At 40.3% G+C, this 16,926-nt stretch overlaps 1 protein-coding gene across 3 annotated transcripts in view; it reads left to right on the top strand.

Annotated features, from left to right (window-relative positions):
* The window catches only part of TMEM165 (transmembrane protein 165), a 32,180-nt gene extending 15,274 nt beyond the window's left edge, over nucleotides 1–16,906 (top strand). For all 3 annotated transcript variants that reach the window (XM_035293709.3, XM_078367226.1, XM_078367227.1), the window contains 5 exons: nucleotides 496–721; nucleotides 8,152–8,327; nucleotides 8,891–9,073; nucleotides 15,245–15,350; nucleotides 16,106–16,906. In XM_035293709.3, the coding sequence (XP_035149600.1) occupies nucleotides 496–721; nucleotides 8,152–8,327; nucleotides 8,891–9,073; nucleotides 15,245–15,350; nucleotides 16,106–16,182 (768 nt within the window). In that variant the 3' untranslated portion in view covers nucleotides 16,183–16,906. The remainder of the gene's footprint in view (nucleotides 1–495; nucleotides 722–8,151; nucleotides 8,328–8,890; nucleotides 9,074–15,244; nucleotides 15,351–16,105) is intronic.
* Nucleotides 16,907–16,926: the final 20 nt, after the last annotated feature.

Below are 16,926 nucleotides of genomic sequence, written 5' to 3'. Positions count from 1 at the left end.
TGCACTCCAGCCTGAGTGACAGAGTGGGACTCTGTCTCAAAAAAAAAAAAAAATGCATGGGTGTACTCTGTTCTTAAAATTGTTTTGGAGAATTGTATATACATCTGCATTATACATGTTCAGTATTCTCAATCTAAAGTCTACAGTGCTCCAAAATCTGAAACTTTTTGAGCACTGACATGATGCTCAAATGAAATGCTTACTGGAGCATTTTGGATTTCTGGATTAGGGATGCCCAACTATGATATAAATATTAGAAAATCTAAAAAAATCAAAATTGCAAATACTTATGGTCCCAGGCATTTTGGATAATGAATACTCAAATCGTAGCAAACATTGTCAGAGGTTTCTGTCATTACCAGTGGCTTTCAGAGTGATTAGACAGTAAATAAGTGTAATGAATATGACAAGAAAATTTTCAAAAAAAGTAAATCTTACATGCAAAATAATTTTAAATAATGATTTTAAGAAGTAACTGATTTTTTTTTTTTCCAGAAAGCATTTACACCAGCAGCTCCAGTTCATACTAATAAGGAAGATCCTGCTGCCCAAACTAATTTGGGATTTATACATGCATTTGTTGCTGCCATATCAGTTATCATTGTATCTGAATTGGGTGACAAGACATTTTTTATAGCAGCCATCATGGCAATGCGCTATAACCGCCTAACCGTTCTGGCTGGTGCGATGCTTGCCTTGGGACTAATGACGTGCTTGTCAGGTGAGTGTGCTTTTCCCCCTCATGAGTTCACTGAATTACAGGGCAAGCATGGTATGTGGCATGGAGCATTGACCTAGTCATATGGAAATTTGGCTTACACCATATTTGTGATCTCCAAACCTTTCCTTGTGTATTCTTTAAAATAATTTTATACCCGCTCTCTCATAGAAGTTGTCTAAAATTTTTCATCTTGAATTTAAGGTATTGCAAAGATCTAATTTCTGTTATATTGTGTAAAGTAAGACTGTTAGGGCCAGGCGCAGTGGCTCATGCCTGTAATCCCAGCACTTTGGGAGGCTGAGACGGGAGGATCACGAGATCAGGAGTTTGAGACCAGCCTGACCAACATGGTAGAACCTTGCGTCTACTGAAAATACAAAAATTAGCCGGGCAATGTAGCTCACGCTTGTAATCCCAGCAACTCAGGAGGCTGAGGAAGAATTGCTTGAACTCCGGAGCTGGAGGTTGTGGTGAGCTGAGGTCACGCCACTGCACTCCAGCCTGGGCAACAGAGCAAGGCTCTGTTTCAGGAAAAAAAAAAAAAACCTGGTAGGTGGTTTAAAAATTCACCCAGTGACTTTAAATACCGTTAGCACAATTTGATACCCATTATCACCATCATTCCTTTAAAACAAATGTGAATATACATTTTTAACAGTTGGAAGTTTACATTTTTTCTTCCTATAATTTATATTTTCATTTACATTTCTTACCGAATTTTACCCTAATGATTATACATTTTTGCTTCAAAATTTATTATAAAGCTGGTCTAAGTGCAATGGTGTTTGCAACTAATTGATCACAAACCGATTACAGATTTCTTTCTTCCTTGTCCACTCCCACTGCTTCACTTGATGAGCCCAAAAAGATATATATAGGTAGATTACCCCATCATGTCTACCTGCAATAAAAATATACATTTAATATAATTGAATTTTAAAAGATACTGGAAATTTCTTCTAGTAAATCTGAGTGTTAACTCTATGAATTGAGTTGTTATTAGTACCCAAAATATATTACAAATTTAAATAAACGTTTTTTAAAAAATGGAACTAGAGCTCTTAATGAGATGATAAGGCTATTTTTTATTCATTTATGTATTATTTATTTTTTTAGAGACAAGGTCTTGCTCTGTCACTCACGCTGGATTGCAGTGGCATGATCACAGCTCACTGTGACGTAGAACTCCTGGGCTCAACTGATCCTTCCACCTCAGCCTCCTGAGTAGCAGGGACCATAGGCTCATGCCACCATATCCAGCTAAATTTTTTTTTTTTTATTTTTTTATTTTTATTTATTTATTTATTTATTTTTTATTTGATTATAGGTTTTGGGGTACATGAGCAGAGCATGCGAGACAGTTGCGTAGGTACACACATGGCAGTGTGCTTTGCTTTTCTTCTCCCCTTCACCCACATTTGGCATTTCTCCCCAGGCTATCCCTCCCCACCTCCCCCTCCCACTGGCCCACCCCTTTTCCCCCCAATAGACCCCAGTGTTTAGTACTCCCCTTTCTGTGTCCATGTGTTCTCATTTTTCATCACCCACCTATGAGTGAGAATATGCGGTGTTTCATTTTCTGTTCTTGTGTCAGTTTGCTGAGGATGATGTTCTCCAGATTCATCCATGTCCCTACAAACGACACGAACTCATCATTTCTGATTGCTGCATAATATTCCATGGTGTATATGTGCCACATTTTTCCAATCCAGTCTATTATCAATGGGCATTTGGGTTGATTCCAGGTCTTTTCTATTGTAAACAGTGCTGCAATGAACATTCGTGTACATGTGTCCTTATAGTAGAACGATTTATAGTCTTTTGGATATATACCCAGTAATGGGATTGCTGGGTCAAATGGAATTTCTATTTCTAAGGCCTTGAGGAATCGCCACACTGTCTTCCACAATGGTTGAACTAATTTACACTCCCACCAACAGTGTAAAAGTGTTCCTTTTTCTCCACATCCTCTCCAGCATCTGTTGTCTCCAGATTTTTTAATGATCGCCATTCTAACTGGCGTGAGATGGTATCTCAGTGTGGTTTTGATTTGCATCTCTCTGATGACCAGTGACGATGAGCATTTTTTCATATGATTGTTGGCCTCATATATGTCTTCTTTCGTAAAGTATCTGTTCATATCCTTTGCCCACTTTTGAATGGGCTTGTTTGTTTTTTTCCTGTAAATCTGCTTGAGTTGTTTGTAAATTCTGGATATCAGCCCTTTGTCAGATGGGTAGACTGCGAAAATTTTTTCCCATTCTGTTGGTTGCCGATCCACTCTAGTGACTGTTTCTTTTGCCGTGCAGAAGCTGTGGAGTTTCATTAGGTCCCATTTGTCTATTTTGGCTTTTGTTGCCAATGCTTTTGGTGTTTTGTTCATGAAGTCCTTGCCTACTCCTATGTCCTGGATAGTTTTGCCTAGATTTTCTTCTAGGGTTTTTATGGTGCCAGGTCTTATGTTTAAGTCTTTAATCCATCTGGAGTTAATTTTAGTGTAAGGTGTCAGGAAGGGGTCCAGTTTCTGCTTTCTGCACATGGCTAGCCAGTTTTCCCAACACCATTTGTTAAACATGGAATCCTTGCCCCATTGCTTGTTTTTGTCAGGTTTATCAAAGATTGTATGTATAGTTGTATGTATGTTGTGTTGCCTCCGGTGCCTCTGTTTTGTTCCATTGGTCTATATCTCTGTTTTGGTACCAGTACCATGCTGTTTTGATTACTGTAGCCTTGTAGTATAGTTTGAAATCCGGTAGTGTGATGCCCCCCGCTGTGTTCTTTTTGCTTAGAATTGACTTGGTTATGCGGGCTCTCTTTTGGTTCCATATGAAGTTCATGGTGGTTTTTTCCAGTTCTGTGAAGAAAGTCAATGGTAGCTTGATGGGGATAGCGTTGATTTTGTAAATTACTTTGGGCAGTATAGCCATTTTCACGATATTAATTCTTCCTAACCATGAACATGGAATGTTTCTCCATCTGTTTGTGTCCTCTCTGATTTCGTTGAGCAGTGGTTTGTAGTTCTCCTTGAAGAGGTCCCTTACGTTCCTTGTGAGTTGTACTCCAAGGTATTTTATTCTTTTTGTAGTAATTGCGAATGGCAGTTCGCTCTTGATTTGGCTTTCCTTAAGTCTGTTATTGGTGTAGACGAATGCTTGTGATTTTTGCACATTGATTTTATATCCTGAGACTTTGCTGAAGTTGCTTATCAGTTTCAGGAGTTTTTGGGCTGAGGCAATGGGGTCTTCTAGGTATACTATCATGTCGTCTGCAAATAGAGACAATTTGGCTTCCACCTTTCCTATTTGAATACCCTTTATTTCTTTTTCTTGCCTGATTGCTCTGGCTAGAACTTCCAGTACTATATTGAATAGGAGTGGTGAGAGAGGGCATCCTTGTCTAGTGCCAGATTTCAAAGGGAATGCTTCCAGTTTTTGCCCATTCAGTATGATATTGGCTGTTGGTTTGTCATAAATAGCTTTTATTACTTTGAGATACGTTCCATCGATACCGAGTTTATTGAGGGTTTTTAGCATAAAGGGCTGTTGAATTTTGTCAAATGCAAATTTTTTGTTTTTTGTTAGCGACACGGTCTGGCTCTGTTGCCCAGGCTGATCTTGAACTCCTGGGCTCAAGCTATTCTTCCACCTCACCTTCCTTGATGTACTGATACTATAGGTATGTGTGCCTGGCCCATCCTTTCACCTCGTATTTATTTTTTGAATTTTGATTATTTATTTATTTATTTTCAGACAGAGTCTCACTCTGTCACCCAGACTGGGGTGCAGTGGTGTGATCTCAGCTCACTGCAACCTCCACTTCCCTAGCTCAGGCAATTTTCCTGCCTCAGCCTCCCAAGAAGCTAGAACTACAGGCATGCACCATCACGCCAGGCTACTTTTTGTGTGTTTTGGTAGTGATGGGGTTTCTCCATGTTGGCCAGCCTGGTTTCGAACTCCTGACCTCAAGTGATCCTCCCGACTCAGCCTCTCAAAGTGCTGGGATTACAGGCGTAAGCTACCGCCCCTGGCCCATTATTTTATAATTTTTAAACATTTTATAGAAATAATTTTAAATTTATACCACAGCAAAAATAAAATAGCACAAAGAACACTTATATACCTTTGCCTACATTCACCTGTTAACATTTTATCCCATTTGATTTAGCATGTGTTTTATCTAAATAAAATTATAAATGTGTATACATATTGTTTAAATATATTTCTATAGTATGTATATATACATGCATAATTTATAAGCCATATAATGTGCACATATACACACAAAATTTAATATATTTTATGTATTGATGCAGTACTTGAATCTGTCATGCAAATTTTAATTTTGGATGACCTAATGTTCTTTTTTCTTTTTAAAAGGACATAAAATTTATTAAATATTTGACTTGTGATATCAGTTTCACATAATTTAAGTGGATGTAACAGTCTTTTTTATTATTTTGCCTCAATTGTTAAATCATATATCTTGATTTCTACATCTTCCTTCTTCTCTTTCGCAGCTTTATTTAATTTTATAGATTTAACCATTTTATTTATAAATTAATAAATAAATACACACACACACTCTCTCTCTCTTTCTCTCTCTCTCTCTCTCTCTCAGTTCTGGGATACATGTGCAGAACGTACCGGTTTGTTACATAGCTATACATGTGCCATGATGGTTTGCTGCACCCATCAACCAGTCATCTGGGTTTTAAGGCCTACATGCATTACATGCTCTTCCTCCCCTTGCCCCCGACTCCCCGATAATGTCCTTTATATCAGTGTTTTTCCTTCAGTCTAGGTCAAGTATTGCATTTAGTTACTTATTATCTCTTTAGTCTTTTAATCTGAAATATGTCCATAGCCTTTTAAAAAATGTTTTCTAACGTCAACATTTTTGGGAGAATACAGTGTCTCCCCCCTCCTCCCACTCCAGGATTGGTCTGTTCCCCATTTTTCGTTTATCTGATGTTTCCTCATGGTTAGATAGAGGTAGGCATTCCTGACTAGAAAACTGCATAGCCGATACTGTCTCTCTCCAAGAATGTCTCATCTGGAAGCACATGGTGTCCATTTATCCCTCATTGGTCACATTAATTTTGGGGATCCAGTCAAGATTTCTTATCTGTGTTGTCTTTGTCTTTCCTTGCAACTAATATCTAATCTGTAAGGAAATAAGTAAAAACAGTACAAATACCCTCTTCCTCTTCAAAATTTCTCCAAAGATTTTGTGTCAGTTGATAATTCCTGCATAATCTGAATCTTTCCTTGATGCTTGCAAAATGATAGCTTTTAATTCTAGTACTTCCTACATATTCATCAGTGAGCCTTGGCATTCTACTGCCAGCAATGGAGCTCTCCTTCCTCTCCCGTTTGTGTTTTTGCTATCAGTATAGGCTCATGGATTTCTTTTTTCAGTGGTTTACAATTATTTAACTGTTTTGTTGGTTAAGTTATCCCAGGTTAGGCCAGCGGGAGCCTCTCCAAGCTGTGTCCTGTGTCTTTGTGACATGCTCTTATTTGTTTTTGCTCCTTACTCTAGTACAACAAGATGTTGCAGGTTCATCATGTACCTGCTCTGCCCAGTCCTGGAACTGGCCATTTCTCAGAGGAGCTTTGAGAAGCTTTTTAGTGGAAAATGGTATTAGAACCCAAGATCTAGGTGCAAGGTTACTGAGCTCGTTGTTACCGATGTCTTTGCCTCCTGCCTGTTTCAGTGTACAGAGCTAGAAAATATATGCCTGTATCCTGTGTGTCCACATACATATATGCATTAGTATACACACACACACTAGTTTAAATAGATGTGCACACAAACATAGGTTTGCTACATTTCTAACCATGATTTTAAAATCTTTTCTGAATGTAAATAATGTAGGGAATTATTTACATACAAGTTATACATTTAATTTTGAGGCAGATTTATTAGTGTTGCACCCATTTTATAAAAAGAGCTGGTTAATTAAAGAGTAATTCATTCTCTTGCTCTCACTCACTCTCTCTCTCCCCTTCCCTCTCTCTCCCCTCTTTTCCCCACCCTCTTCCCCCCCCTTCATTTTTTTTTTCTCTTTTCTTTCTTTTTTGAGATGGGAGTCTCATTCTGTTGCCTAAGCTGGGATGCAGTGGCATGATCACAGCTCACTGTGGACTCAAGTGATCCTCCTACCTCAGTCCCCCTAGTAGGCTGGGACCACAGGCGTGTGCCACCACATCAGGCTAATTTTTGTATTTTTGTTTTTGTAGAGACAGGATTTTACCATGTTGACCAGGCCCATCTCAAGCTCCTGGGCTCAAGTAATGTACCTGACTCAGCCTCCCAAAGTGCTGGGATCATGGGCGTTGGCCACTGTGCCTGGCCAGAGTAATTGTTCTTATTAGATATGTATGGTCGTGTCCTCTTTTCCTTACATGATGGTTTTAGTTTGTTCATGAGACAGGATCTTACTGTGTTTCTCAGGCTAGTCTCAAACTTCGCGGCTTAAGCAGTCCTTCCACCATGGCCTCCCAGAAAGCTGAGATTATGCCACTTCGCCCAGCCAAATTTTTAAGTTTTAATTACTGAATTAGTGTTAACTGATGTACTTGAGTTTCACCGTTAGGACTTGAGTTCTTGATATAGTTCCAAGCATCCTTTTTAATATAACTTACACAAATGTCTTTCTTTTAATTAGTGGGAAAGAGTGGTACTGAATGTTTGAGCCTGTTGTAACATTATTTTAATATATGTTATAAGGAATTTTTAGTTTTTTTTTCATAAGATGTACTTATTTTAAATAGTTACAAAGGAGCAGAGTTTGAAACTTGCTATGTGAGAATCTTGTCATAATTCTTCACTAAAAGTTTGTAATTTAAAGATTTGTGAAGAAATACCACTAATATGAAAGTGGTGTCGTTTCCAGGTTATAAAATTTCAGCTCCTGGCCAGGCGTGGTGGCTCACGCCTGTAATCTCAGCACTTTGGGAGGCCGAGGCAGGCGGATCACTTGAGATCAGGAGTTCAAGACCAGCCTGGCCAACATGGTGAAACCCTGTCTTAAAAAAAAAAAAAAACATTCAGCTCTTTAGAGGGCCTCAAAGCTAACCTCTATCCTGGGTACTATGCCTTGTACAATATAAGGCCAAGCCAGTCTCTGGCTGAGCATGCCAGAAAGGAGTTCATTATCTTATTTAACGTCTCTGTGGAAGATGTGCAGTCTTCAGCTAGGCCACTGGCTTCTGAGTAAGCTGTGTTAGATCTGGGCTAGACCTAAGGGCTTATTATTGATGGAGGGAAAGAAGTAGAAATATTTGAGGTTATTACATATTAGATTAGCTTCTAATGTGAACCATTTTTCTTTTACCAGTGGTAAATTATTATTTCTGAAGTTAACTGTTCCTTTAGTCAGTCGTGATACACACTCATTAACAAACATACTGTTGCATTTTTTCCAGTTTTGTTTGGCTATGCCACCACAGTCATCCCCAGGGTCTATACATACTATGTTTCAACTGTGTTATTTGCCATTTTTGGCATTAGAATGCTGCGGGAAGGCTTAAAGATGAGCCCTGACGAAGGTCAAGAGGAACTGGAAGAAGTTCAGGCTGAATTAAAGAAAAAAGATGAAGAAGTAAGCCATGGCACTGTTGATCTGGACCAAAAAGGCACTCAACTAGGAATAAACACTGTCCAGAGGTTTCTCAGTGGCCCCATCTGTGTGATATGCATGGGCTACACAAAAATAGCTTGTTTTACTTAGTTCTGTTCTTATAGCTGTTTGTGATCTCATACGGGGTTGGTTTGAATGTAGTAGAGAAAGGAAGCCGAGAGATGAATCCTGAACACAGGTAATGAGTTTCCTTAATTAGATTGATTATAAGCTCCTGGAAAGCAGGAACTATATTTTACAATTTTACCTGTTTCTCCCATTGTTTCTAGGATAGTAAGTGAGCAGATCAGTAAATACTGTTTGGTTTGTTCAGCTGAGGAGAAACAGAAGAATTGAGACTATAGCCTTTGTTTGCAGCGTAAGACCAGTGGTTCAGAGAGGAGGTTTGGGGGTAACATAAATGTAGTTTCTTTGGAGCATATTTCATAGAATTTAAACATTTTAAAAAAGAAAACTCAAGTGATTTATGTGCTATTTTGATTTGTTTCCTGTGCTTACTTTCATTTGTTTATTATTTATTTTAGTTTCAACGAACCAAACTTTTAAATGGACCAGGAGATGTCGAAACAGGAACAAGCACAATAGTACCTCAGAAAAAGTGGTTGCATTTTATTTCACCCATTTTTGTTCAAGCTCTTACATTAACATTCTTAGCAGAATGGGGTGATCGCTCTCAATTAACTACGATTGTATTGGCAGCAAGAGAGGTAAGTGTATTTAAGAGAAGACTGTTAAAGTGAAACGTAATTAATATTACTTTGTTCCAGAAAACACTGGATATGGTCATAGTGGGCCAAGGCATTCCTTCATGTGCTAGACTGTTATACCTCTGATAATTCTGCCACTCTGTAAAATTGGCCTTCTCCCAGTTGCTGCTCTCTGCAGATGAAATTCTTGTATCCAAGCTCAGTTAGGCTCCTTTCACTCATCCTCTTCCCATTGGTTTTGCCAAAATGATGCTGTGATACTTGTCATCTTGACTTGATTTTTTTTCTTATCATAGACCTTCTTTTTAAATAGTTGCTGAGAATACAAATCAGTATAATATTATTGAAGGTCATTTTGGTGTTAAATATCTAAAGCCTTAAAAATGTATAGCTAGCTGGGCATGGTGGTAAGCCCCTGTAGTCCCAACTACTCAGGAGGCTGAGGTGGGAGGATTGCTTGAGTCTGAGAGGTTGACGCTGCAGTGAGCTGTGTTCATGCCACTGCACTCCAGTCTGGGTGGCAGTGAGACCCTGTCTCAAAAAAAAAAAATGGTATAGCTTTTGGTTAATCTGTTACACTAAAGAAATTGAATGTTATACAGACTACTTATAATTATTGCAACTTAGTAAAAATTTAGAGACAGCCTAATAGTCCAGCAGAAAATTGGTTCAGCTATTTACAGATCTCTGTCTAGCTCTTAGAATATTCACTGTTCAACATCATTTCAGTGACATGGGGAAATTTTAAAAGGAGATTTACTTTTAAAGTATAAAAAGAAGGCCAGGCATGGTGGCTCACGCCTATAATCCCAGTACTTTAGGGGGCCAAGGTGGGCGAATCACCTGAGGTTAGGAGTTTGAGACCAGCCGAGCCAACATGGTGAAACCCCATCTCTACTAAAAATACAAAAAAAGTTAGCTGAGTGTGGTGATGTGTGCCTGTAATCCCAGCTACTTGGGAGGCTGAGGCAGGAGAATTGCTTGAACCTGGCAGGCGGAGGTTGCAGTGAGCCAAGATGCCGCCACTGCACTCTAGCCTGGGCAACAGAGTAAGACTCCATCTGAAAAAAGAAAAAAAAGTTGAAGGCCAGGACTAAGATAGTCTTAGTCCTAAGACTAAGAAAGGCTATTTTGTCAGAGAAGCCTCAAAACTGCTCTATTTGGGGGAAAAAGGGAACTTTGATTTTCATTTGTTTCCCATAAAACAAACTTTCTTTAAAAATATCACTTTAATTAGCTGGGCATGGTGGCAGCCACCTGTAATCCCAGCTAGTAGGGAGGCTGAGACAAGAGAATCACTTGAACCAAGGAGGTAGGGATTTCAGTGAGCGGAGATTGTGCCACCTCTCTCCAGCCTAGGTGACAGAATGAGACACTGTCTTAAAAAGTTTGATATATGGCTGGGCGTGGTGGCTCACACCTGTAATCCCAGCACTTTGGGAGGCCAAGGCAGGTGGATCAGCTGAGATCAGGAGTTCTAGACCATCCTGGTCAACATGATGAAACCACATACAAAAAAATTAGCTGGGCGTGGTGGCACATGCCTGTAGTCCTACCTACTCAGGAGGCTGAGGCAGGGAGAATTGTTTGAACCCAGGAGGCACAGATTGCAGTGAGCTGAGATCACGCCACTGCACTACAGCCTGGGTGACAGTGCGAGACTCCATCTCAAAAAATAAAAACCAGTTATTTATATATCTCTATATATAACTTTAATGGCTGTACCCTATATTCTTCTTTATTTCTGGCCTTTTATTGGCTTTCAGATTGCCAGAATTGGGACTCCAAAGTAAGTGACCATTTTGTTGAGGTGGTAGTGGTTATGACAGCAGAATTATTGCATTTTTCTCTCTTCCATATGGCATATACTCTGTGCCATAGAGTGACTTGTGAAAGGCTTGAGGCTCCCTACCTCTGAGACACCCTGGTTCATTCTAGCAGCGTGGAACATGCTGACTGGGTTTGCGTCTCTTGCTGTATAATCACATTACTACGCCTCCCTGCATGTCTTCATCCAAAAATGGGGATTACCTGCTTTGTGGATCATTTTGTAGATGAAATAACACACACAAGGTATCTAGCACAGTCCCCCACATGGTATACTCGGTGTTAGCCACACTTCCATACTAAGTGCACTGTGGGGATATTTAATGAGCTCTTAAAGGGCAAAATGTTCTGTTTCCGTTCCCTTAGTATTTCTGCTTTTGTTGGTAAGTTTTCCTATGAACCGTGTACCGTCTAGTTTAGGCCATTTTAATATGCACTTTTGTCTTTGCTTCCAACATGATTTAATGTTCCCAAGTTAGATTTCACATAATCCTAGTGTCCTTTGAGATGTGAATTGGTTCTAGGCCAAAAAAAGGTAAGGGGGAAGGAAGATACTCAGAGTCAAATTTGGCAAATAATATATCTCTGTTTTGTTTTTAACGACTCAAGGACTGGGCATGGTGGCTTATGCCTGTAATCCCAGCACTTTGGGAGGCTGAGGCGAGCTGATCACCTGAGGTCAGGACTTCGAGACCAGCCTGGCCAGCATGGTGAAACCCCTTCTCTACTTAAAATACAAAAATTAGTCAGGCGTGCTAGGACACGCCTGTAATCCCAGCTACTCTGGAGGCTGAGGCAGGAGAATCGCCTGAACCTGGGAAGTAGAGGTTGCAGTGAGCCGAGATCGTGCCACTGTACTCCAGTCTGGGTGACAGAGCAAGACTCAATCTTAAAAAATAAAAAGACTCAGTATACAGATAAATAAAGACTGAAATATCCTGTATTAAAGCCACTAGTTTAATATTAGTTTATTTTACTTAATCTAGTGAATTTTAAAATATTTTTTCTTGGGACAGGGTCTAGCTCTGTCACCCAGACTGGAGTGCAGTGGCACGATCTCAGCTTATCTCAACCTCCACCTCCTGGGCTCAAGCCATCCTCCCACCTCAGCACCCCCAAGTCTGGTATTATAGGTACTTGCCACAAAGCCTGGCTAATTTATGTATTTTTTGTAGAGACGGGGTTTTGCCATGTTGCCCAGGCTTGTCTCGAACTCCTGAGCTCAAGCAATCTGCCCACCTTGGCCTCCCAGAGTGCTGAGATTACACCTGGCCTAAATATCACTTTCAGATAGAACAATCTTCTTGGGTAGCAGTTTATAATACACAAGTAGAATTTGAGAAATGTATCCCACTCTTCCATTCTTCACAGTGGATGCTTAAGCCAGTTTCCTCTCTGCACACACTGGCCAGCAGCGGGCCTTCCCTTCTCCTTCAGAGCAGCGGCAGTCCCCTTTCTTCATTCCCACCCACACAGTGGCAGCCCCCTCTACTGTCCTTTATTCTGAATCCCACCCTTATGATACGCTTTGATTTTGCCTTTCTCTGGCCCAGGTTTATGAGCATTGTTAATGTGTACCAATTTTTTCTCAGCCTTAAAAACAAAAAAAGAAAAGCCCCTTTCCTCAATTCTGCATCTCTTCCAAATCCCACTGTTCCCCTCTTGCAGTGTCAGAGGGCTTGGCAGTCATGCGAATATGCCTTGGCTCTGCTCTCCTTGCATACTTAGCCCAGGGAACCCAGTTTCTGGCCTCACCAGGAGTCTTGTTGTGCTTTGAGCTCCCTGTGGCCTTCTGTGGTGCCTCCCTTGGTCCTCACAGAAGGTGATTGCCTGGCCACCTCACCTGCTGTCTCCTGTGGACCCCTCTTTCTCTGTCCTTCCTTGAAAGCTGCCTTTGTCCTTCATGATTATGCCATCAACATCATCAACATTCTTCTCTCTCTGCTTTCTCTATACCAGGATTATTGTCTTTTTTTTTTGAGACACTATCTTGCTCTGTCACTCAGGCTAGAGTGCAATGGCACCGTCTTGGCTTGCTGCAACCTCTGCCTCCTAGATTCAAGTGATTCTCTTGTCTCAGCCTCCCGAATAGCTGGGATTAGAGGTGTTTGCCACCAAGCCTGGCTAGTTTTTGTATTTTTAGTAAAGATGGTGTTTCTGTTGGCCAGGCTGGTCTCAAATTCCTGACCTCAAGTGATCTGCCTGCCTTGGCCTCCCAGAGTGCTGGGATTACAGATGTGAGCCACCATGCTCACCTACATCCAACTGACTCTTAACTTTAAAAGTCACATTGGTCTTACCATAATTCATCCAAAGAATTGTGGGGGAGAAACTTGGGTGTCATGCTTGATTTTTTTCTTTTTTTTTAAGTAAGAGATGGAGTCTTGCTTTGTCACCCAGGATGGAGTCTGTGGTGCAGTAGTGTGATCATAGCTCACTGCAGCTTTGAACTCTTTTTTTTTTTTTTTTTTTTTTTTTTGAGACAGAGTTTCGCTCTTGTTGCCCAGGCTGGAGTGCAATGGCGCATTCTTGGGTCACCGCAACCTCTGCCTCCAGGGTTCAAGCGATTCTCCTGTCTCAGCTTCCCAAGTAACTGGTTTTACAGGCATGTGCCACCACGTCCAGCTAATTTTTTGTATTTTTAGTAGAGACAGCGTTTCACCATGTTGGCCAGGATGGTCTCAATCCAAAGTGTTGGGATTACAGGCATGAGCCACCGCGCCCAGCCAGCTTTGAACTCTAGCTGAAGCGATCCTCTCACCTCAGCCTCCTGAAAAGCTGGAACTACATGCACAAACCACTGCACCATTATTTTATTTTTTAAGAGACAGGATCTTGCTGTATTGCTCAGGCTAGTCTTGACAGGCCTCAAGCAATCCTTCTGCCTTAGCCTCCTGAGTGGCTGGCTCTACTAGGATTGGCTCTGATATTTTTTTCATAAAGCCTATTACTCATCTATCATGGAGGTATGTTAATTTTGCTTTCTTAATTTCTCTCAAATTCACCTGCTCTTCTCTGCCTAGGTCATCCACTCTGATCCAGGCCAAGGCTGTTTCTTCCAGGGCTGTTGCAATAGCATCCCAGTGGATATCCCTCCTTCATTCTAGTTCCCTTCCAGTTCTTTCTCTCCACTAGACCTTTAAGAAATTTTGGGGCCAGGCATGGTGGCTCACACCTGTAATCCAAGCACTTTGGAGGCCAAGGCGGGCGGATCACCTGAGGTCGGGAGTTCAAGACCAGCCTGACCAATTTGGTGAAATCCCATCTTTAAAAAAAAAATTTTTTTTTTGAGATAGGATCTTGCTTTGTTACCCACTCTGGAAAGCAATCACAGCTCACTGCAGCCACAACCTACTGGGCTCAAGTGATTCTCCCACCTCAGTCTCCTTAGCAGCTGGGACCAACTTGTGCTTGCTAGGATTCCCGGCTAATTTTTAAAATTTTGTTTGTAGAGAATGAGGTCTCACTATGTTGCCTAGGCTGGTCTCAAACTCCAAGGCTCAAGCAGTCCCCCTGCCTCAACCTCCCAAAATGTTGGGATTACAGGCATGAGCCACTGCACTGCCCCACTGGACTTTTAAAGCATAAATCTGTTGTCACTTTACAGCTAAAAACTAACAAGTGTCTGAGGACAGTCTAAACTCCAAGTTGATAGCGTCCTCCCTAACCTGGGCTCCCACCTACCTTCATGACCTCCTTTTGTGAACTGCCCAAGTGCCCTGCAGCTGGTTGTCTGGTACTGCTGGCTTTTGTTTTCTACTTAGCATGTTCCTTCTCCCACCAAACAAGATCACATTCCCACTACCCACTGCTCATTCTTCAGGGCTATCTTTTCTGGGAAACTTTGACCATATACCCCCTCTCCCCGAATCTGAGTGCCTGCTTTGCTCAGTTGGCATTTGTTTACTGGATAACTCCTTTGTTCCTGGCTCTGAGGCAGGGTTTCTGTTCGCAGGAAGCAGAGGCATGCTGTTCTGCAAAGGTGTAACTGAGTTTTCTCCTAGTACCAAACAGTACCTGAGGAACAGGCGTCTAGCTTACAGTCCTCCCTAGCACTTGTCAGTCGCAGCAGTGCTACGTATTGCCTGTGAAGGAAGTTTAATACATACCGAACAGTTCGGTTAGCTTTATTTCATCAGGATTATTTCAATTTGTAGGTCTAGTCTTATGTACATATTCCTTCAAGCGGCTGTTATACCTTTCATAAATTTATTATACACCTGAATTTTTATAACTATGCTTTTTAATTGTTGGCCTCCATTTTTAGTGCTTCTGTACCGTTACGGTTCTCAAGCAGCGGTTGTCGCCTTGGTTTTGAATTAATGCTGTGATGCTTGCTTCCAGGACCCCTATGGTGTAGCCGTGGGTGGAACTGTGGGGCACTCCCTGTGCACGGGACTGGCAGTAATTGGAGGAAGAATGATAGCACAGAAAATCTCTGTCAGAACTGGTAAGTCTTTAAAATTACAAATCAAATACCATTTAACATTTTAGAATCACTGAGAGATTAAAGGGTATAAGCTTTCATGATTTATATTTCTGCTTCTGAAGTATATTTGGTCTTTGTAATTACCTACCATCTATCTCTTAGAGGTATTACTCCTGGCATTGCATATGTGGACTTTTTCACCATCTATGCAATGTACAAGTTAGGAAATATAACTACTAACTTTGTAGAAGTTAGCAAAATACAACGTCATCTTTATTGAATTCAAAGTAGCTTCTTGTCAACGTATTATCTTAGTAAAACAACTGTCATGTGGAAGTATGAGAAATTTTTGGCTTTAAAAATGTGTCTTAGAAGCTGGAATCCTATGTGGAGACCATATTTACTGATTCTGCTGAAAATGTCCTGTGAAGCTACAGTTAGGTCTAGAGATGGAAGAATTGTCTCTTGAACATTTTCTTTTATAACTGGATCTTTTTATAACTGGATTTAAAAATGAGTTAGTTCTGCCGTAGCTTGTTAGCTCTCTGGATCTAATACAATCCTATTATTTCTCAAAACAGTGCTGGAGAAAAACCTGATTCTTAAATGTAGTTCCTTGCTATGTAAATGGGTTTGAAGTGATTCTAGCTTGTTTTCAAGGTTAGTTTACTAGATTGGAAGAATAACTGGCCGCCTCATCGGCTCCCTTTTCATTTTGTACAGCATCAAGTTATAGGAATTTGGTGGTATTTGACTTTTTTTCTTCTCTCTTCCAGTGACAATCATAGGAGGCATCGTGTTTTTGGCGTTTGCATTTTCTGCATTATTTATAAGCCCTGATTCTGGTTTTTAACAAGCTGTTTGTTCATCTGTATTTAGTTTAAAAGAGGTAATGTTATCTTTCTGTACATAGTGTACATTACAACTAAAAGTGATGGAAAAATACTGTATTTTGTAGCACTGATTTGTGAGTTAGACCCATTTAATGAAAATATTGTGTCTTGAGATATAATCATTGATTCTATTTGTAACAAGGAGTTTTAAAAGAAACCTGACTTCTCAGTGTGGGTTTTTCTTCTCTCCAGCATAATTGTTACTATGGTCCCCATTTCTGTTTTGGTGCAGAGCCGTTGTGCAGTGGGGTCTGCCGTGTGATTTTTCTTTCAGCACTGACCCCTTTTTAAGGAATGCACATTTCCTCCTTGATGACTTAAATGTTTTAACATTTTTCTTGGGGGAAAGAACGAATTTCTATTTTTTAAAACATTTCCCTGAGCCAGTAAGCAGTAGTTTAATCATCCGTCTTTTCAAAATTTGGTTGCTTTTTTTAAAAAATGAGAGAGACATATATAATATTACTGTTATATCAATAACATGGTACAACAAAAACTGTCTGCCAGGTCATTCTACCTTTTTTTTTTTAATTGGGTAGGACACCCAATATAAAAACAGTCAATATTTGACAATGTGGAATTACCCAATTAAAAGAGAATACTATGAATGTATTCATATTTTTTCTATTATTGAATAAACAATGTAACATAGATACAATATAAATAAAAGTGGTATGACTAGTGCTTATTTTTCCTTGTGTGTT

This window comes from Callithrix jacchus, chromosome 3 (genome assembly GCF_049354715.1).
Source record: "Callithrix jacchus isolate 240 chromosome 3, calJac240_pri, whole genome shotgun sequence".
Taxonomy (NCBI): Eukaryota; Metazoa; Chordata; class Mammalia; order Primates; family Cebidae; genus Callithrix; species Callithrix jacchus.
This window is presented reverse-complemented; position numbering and strand designations above follow the sequence as displayed.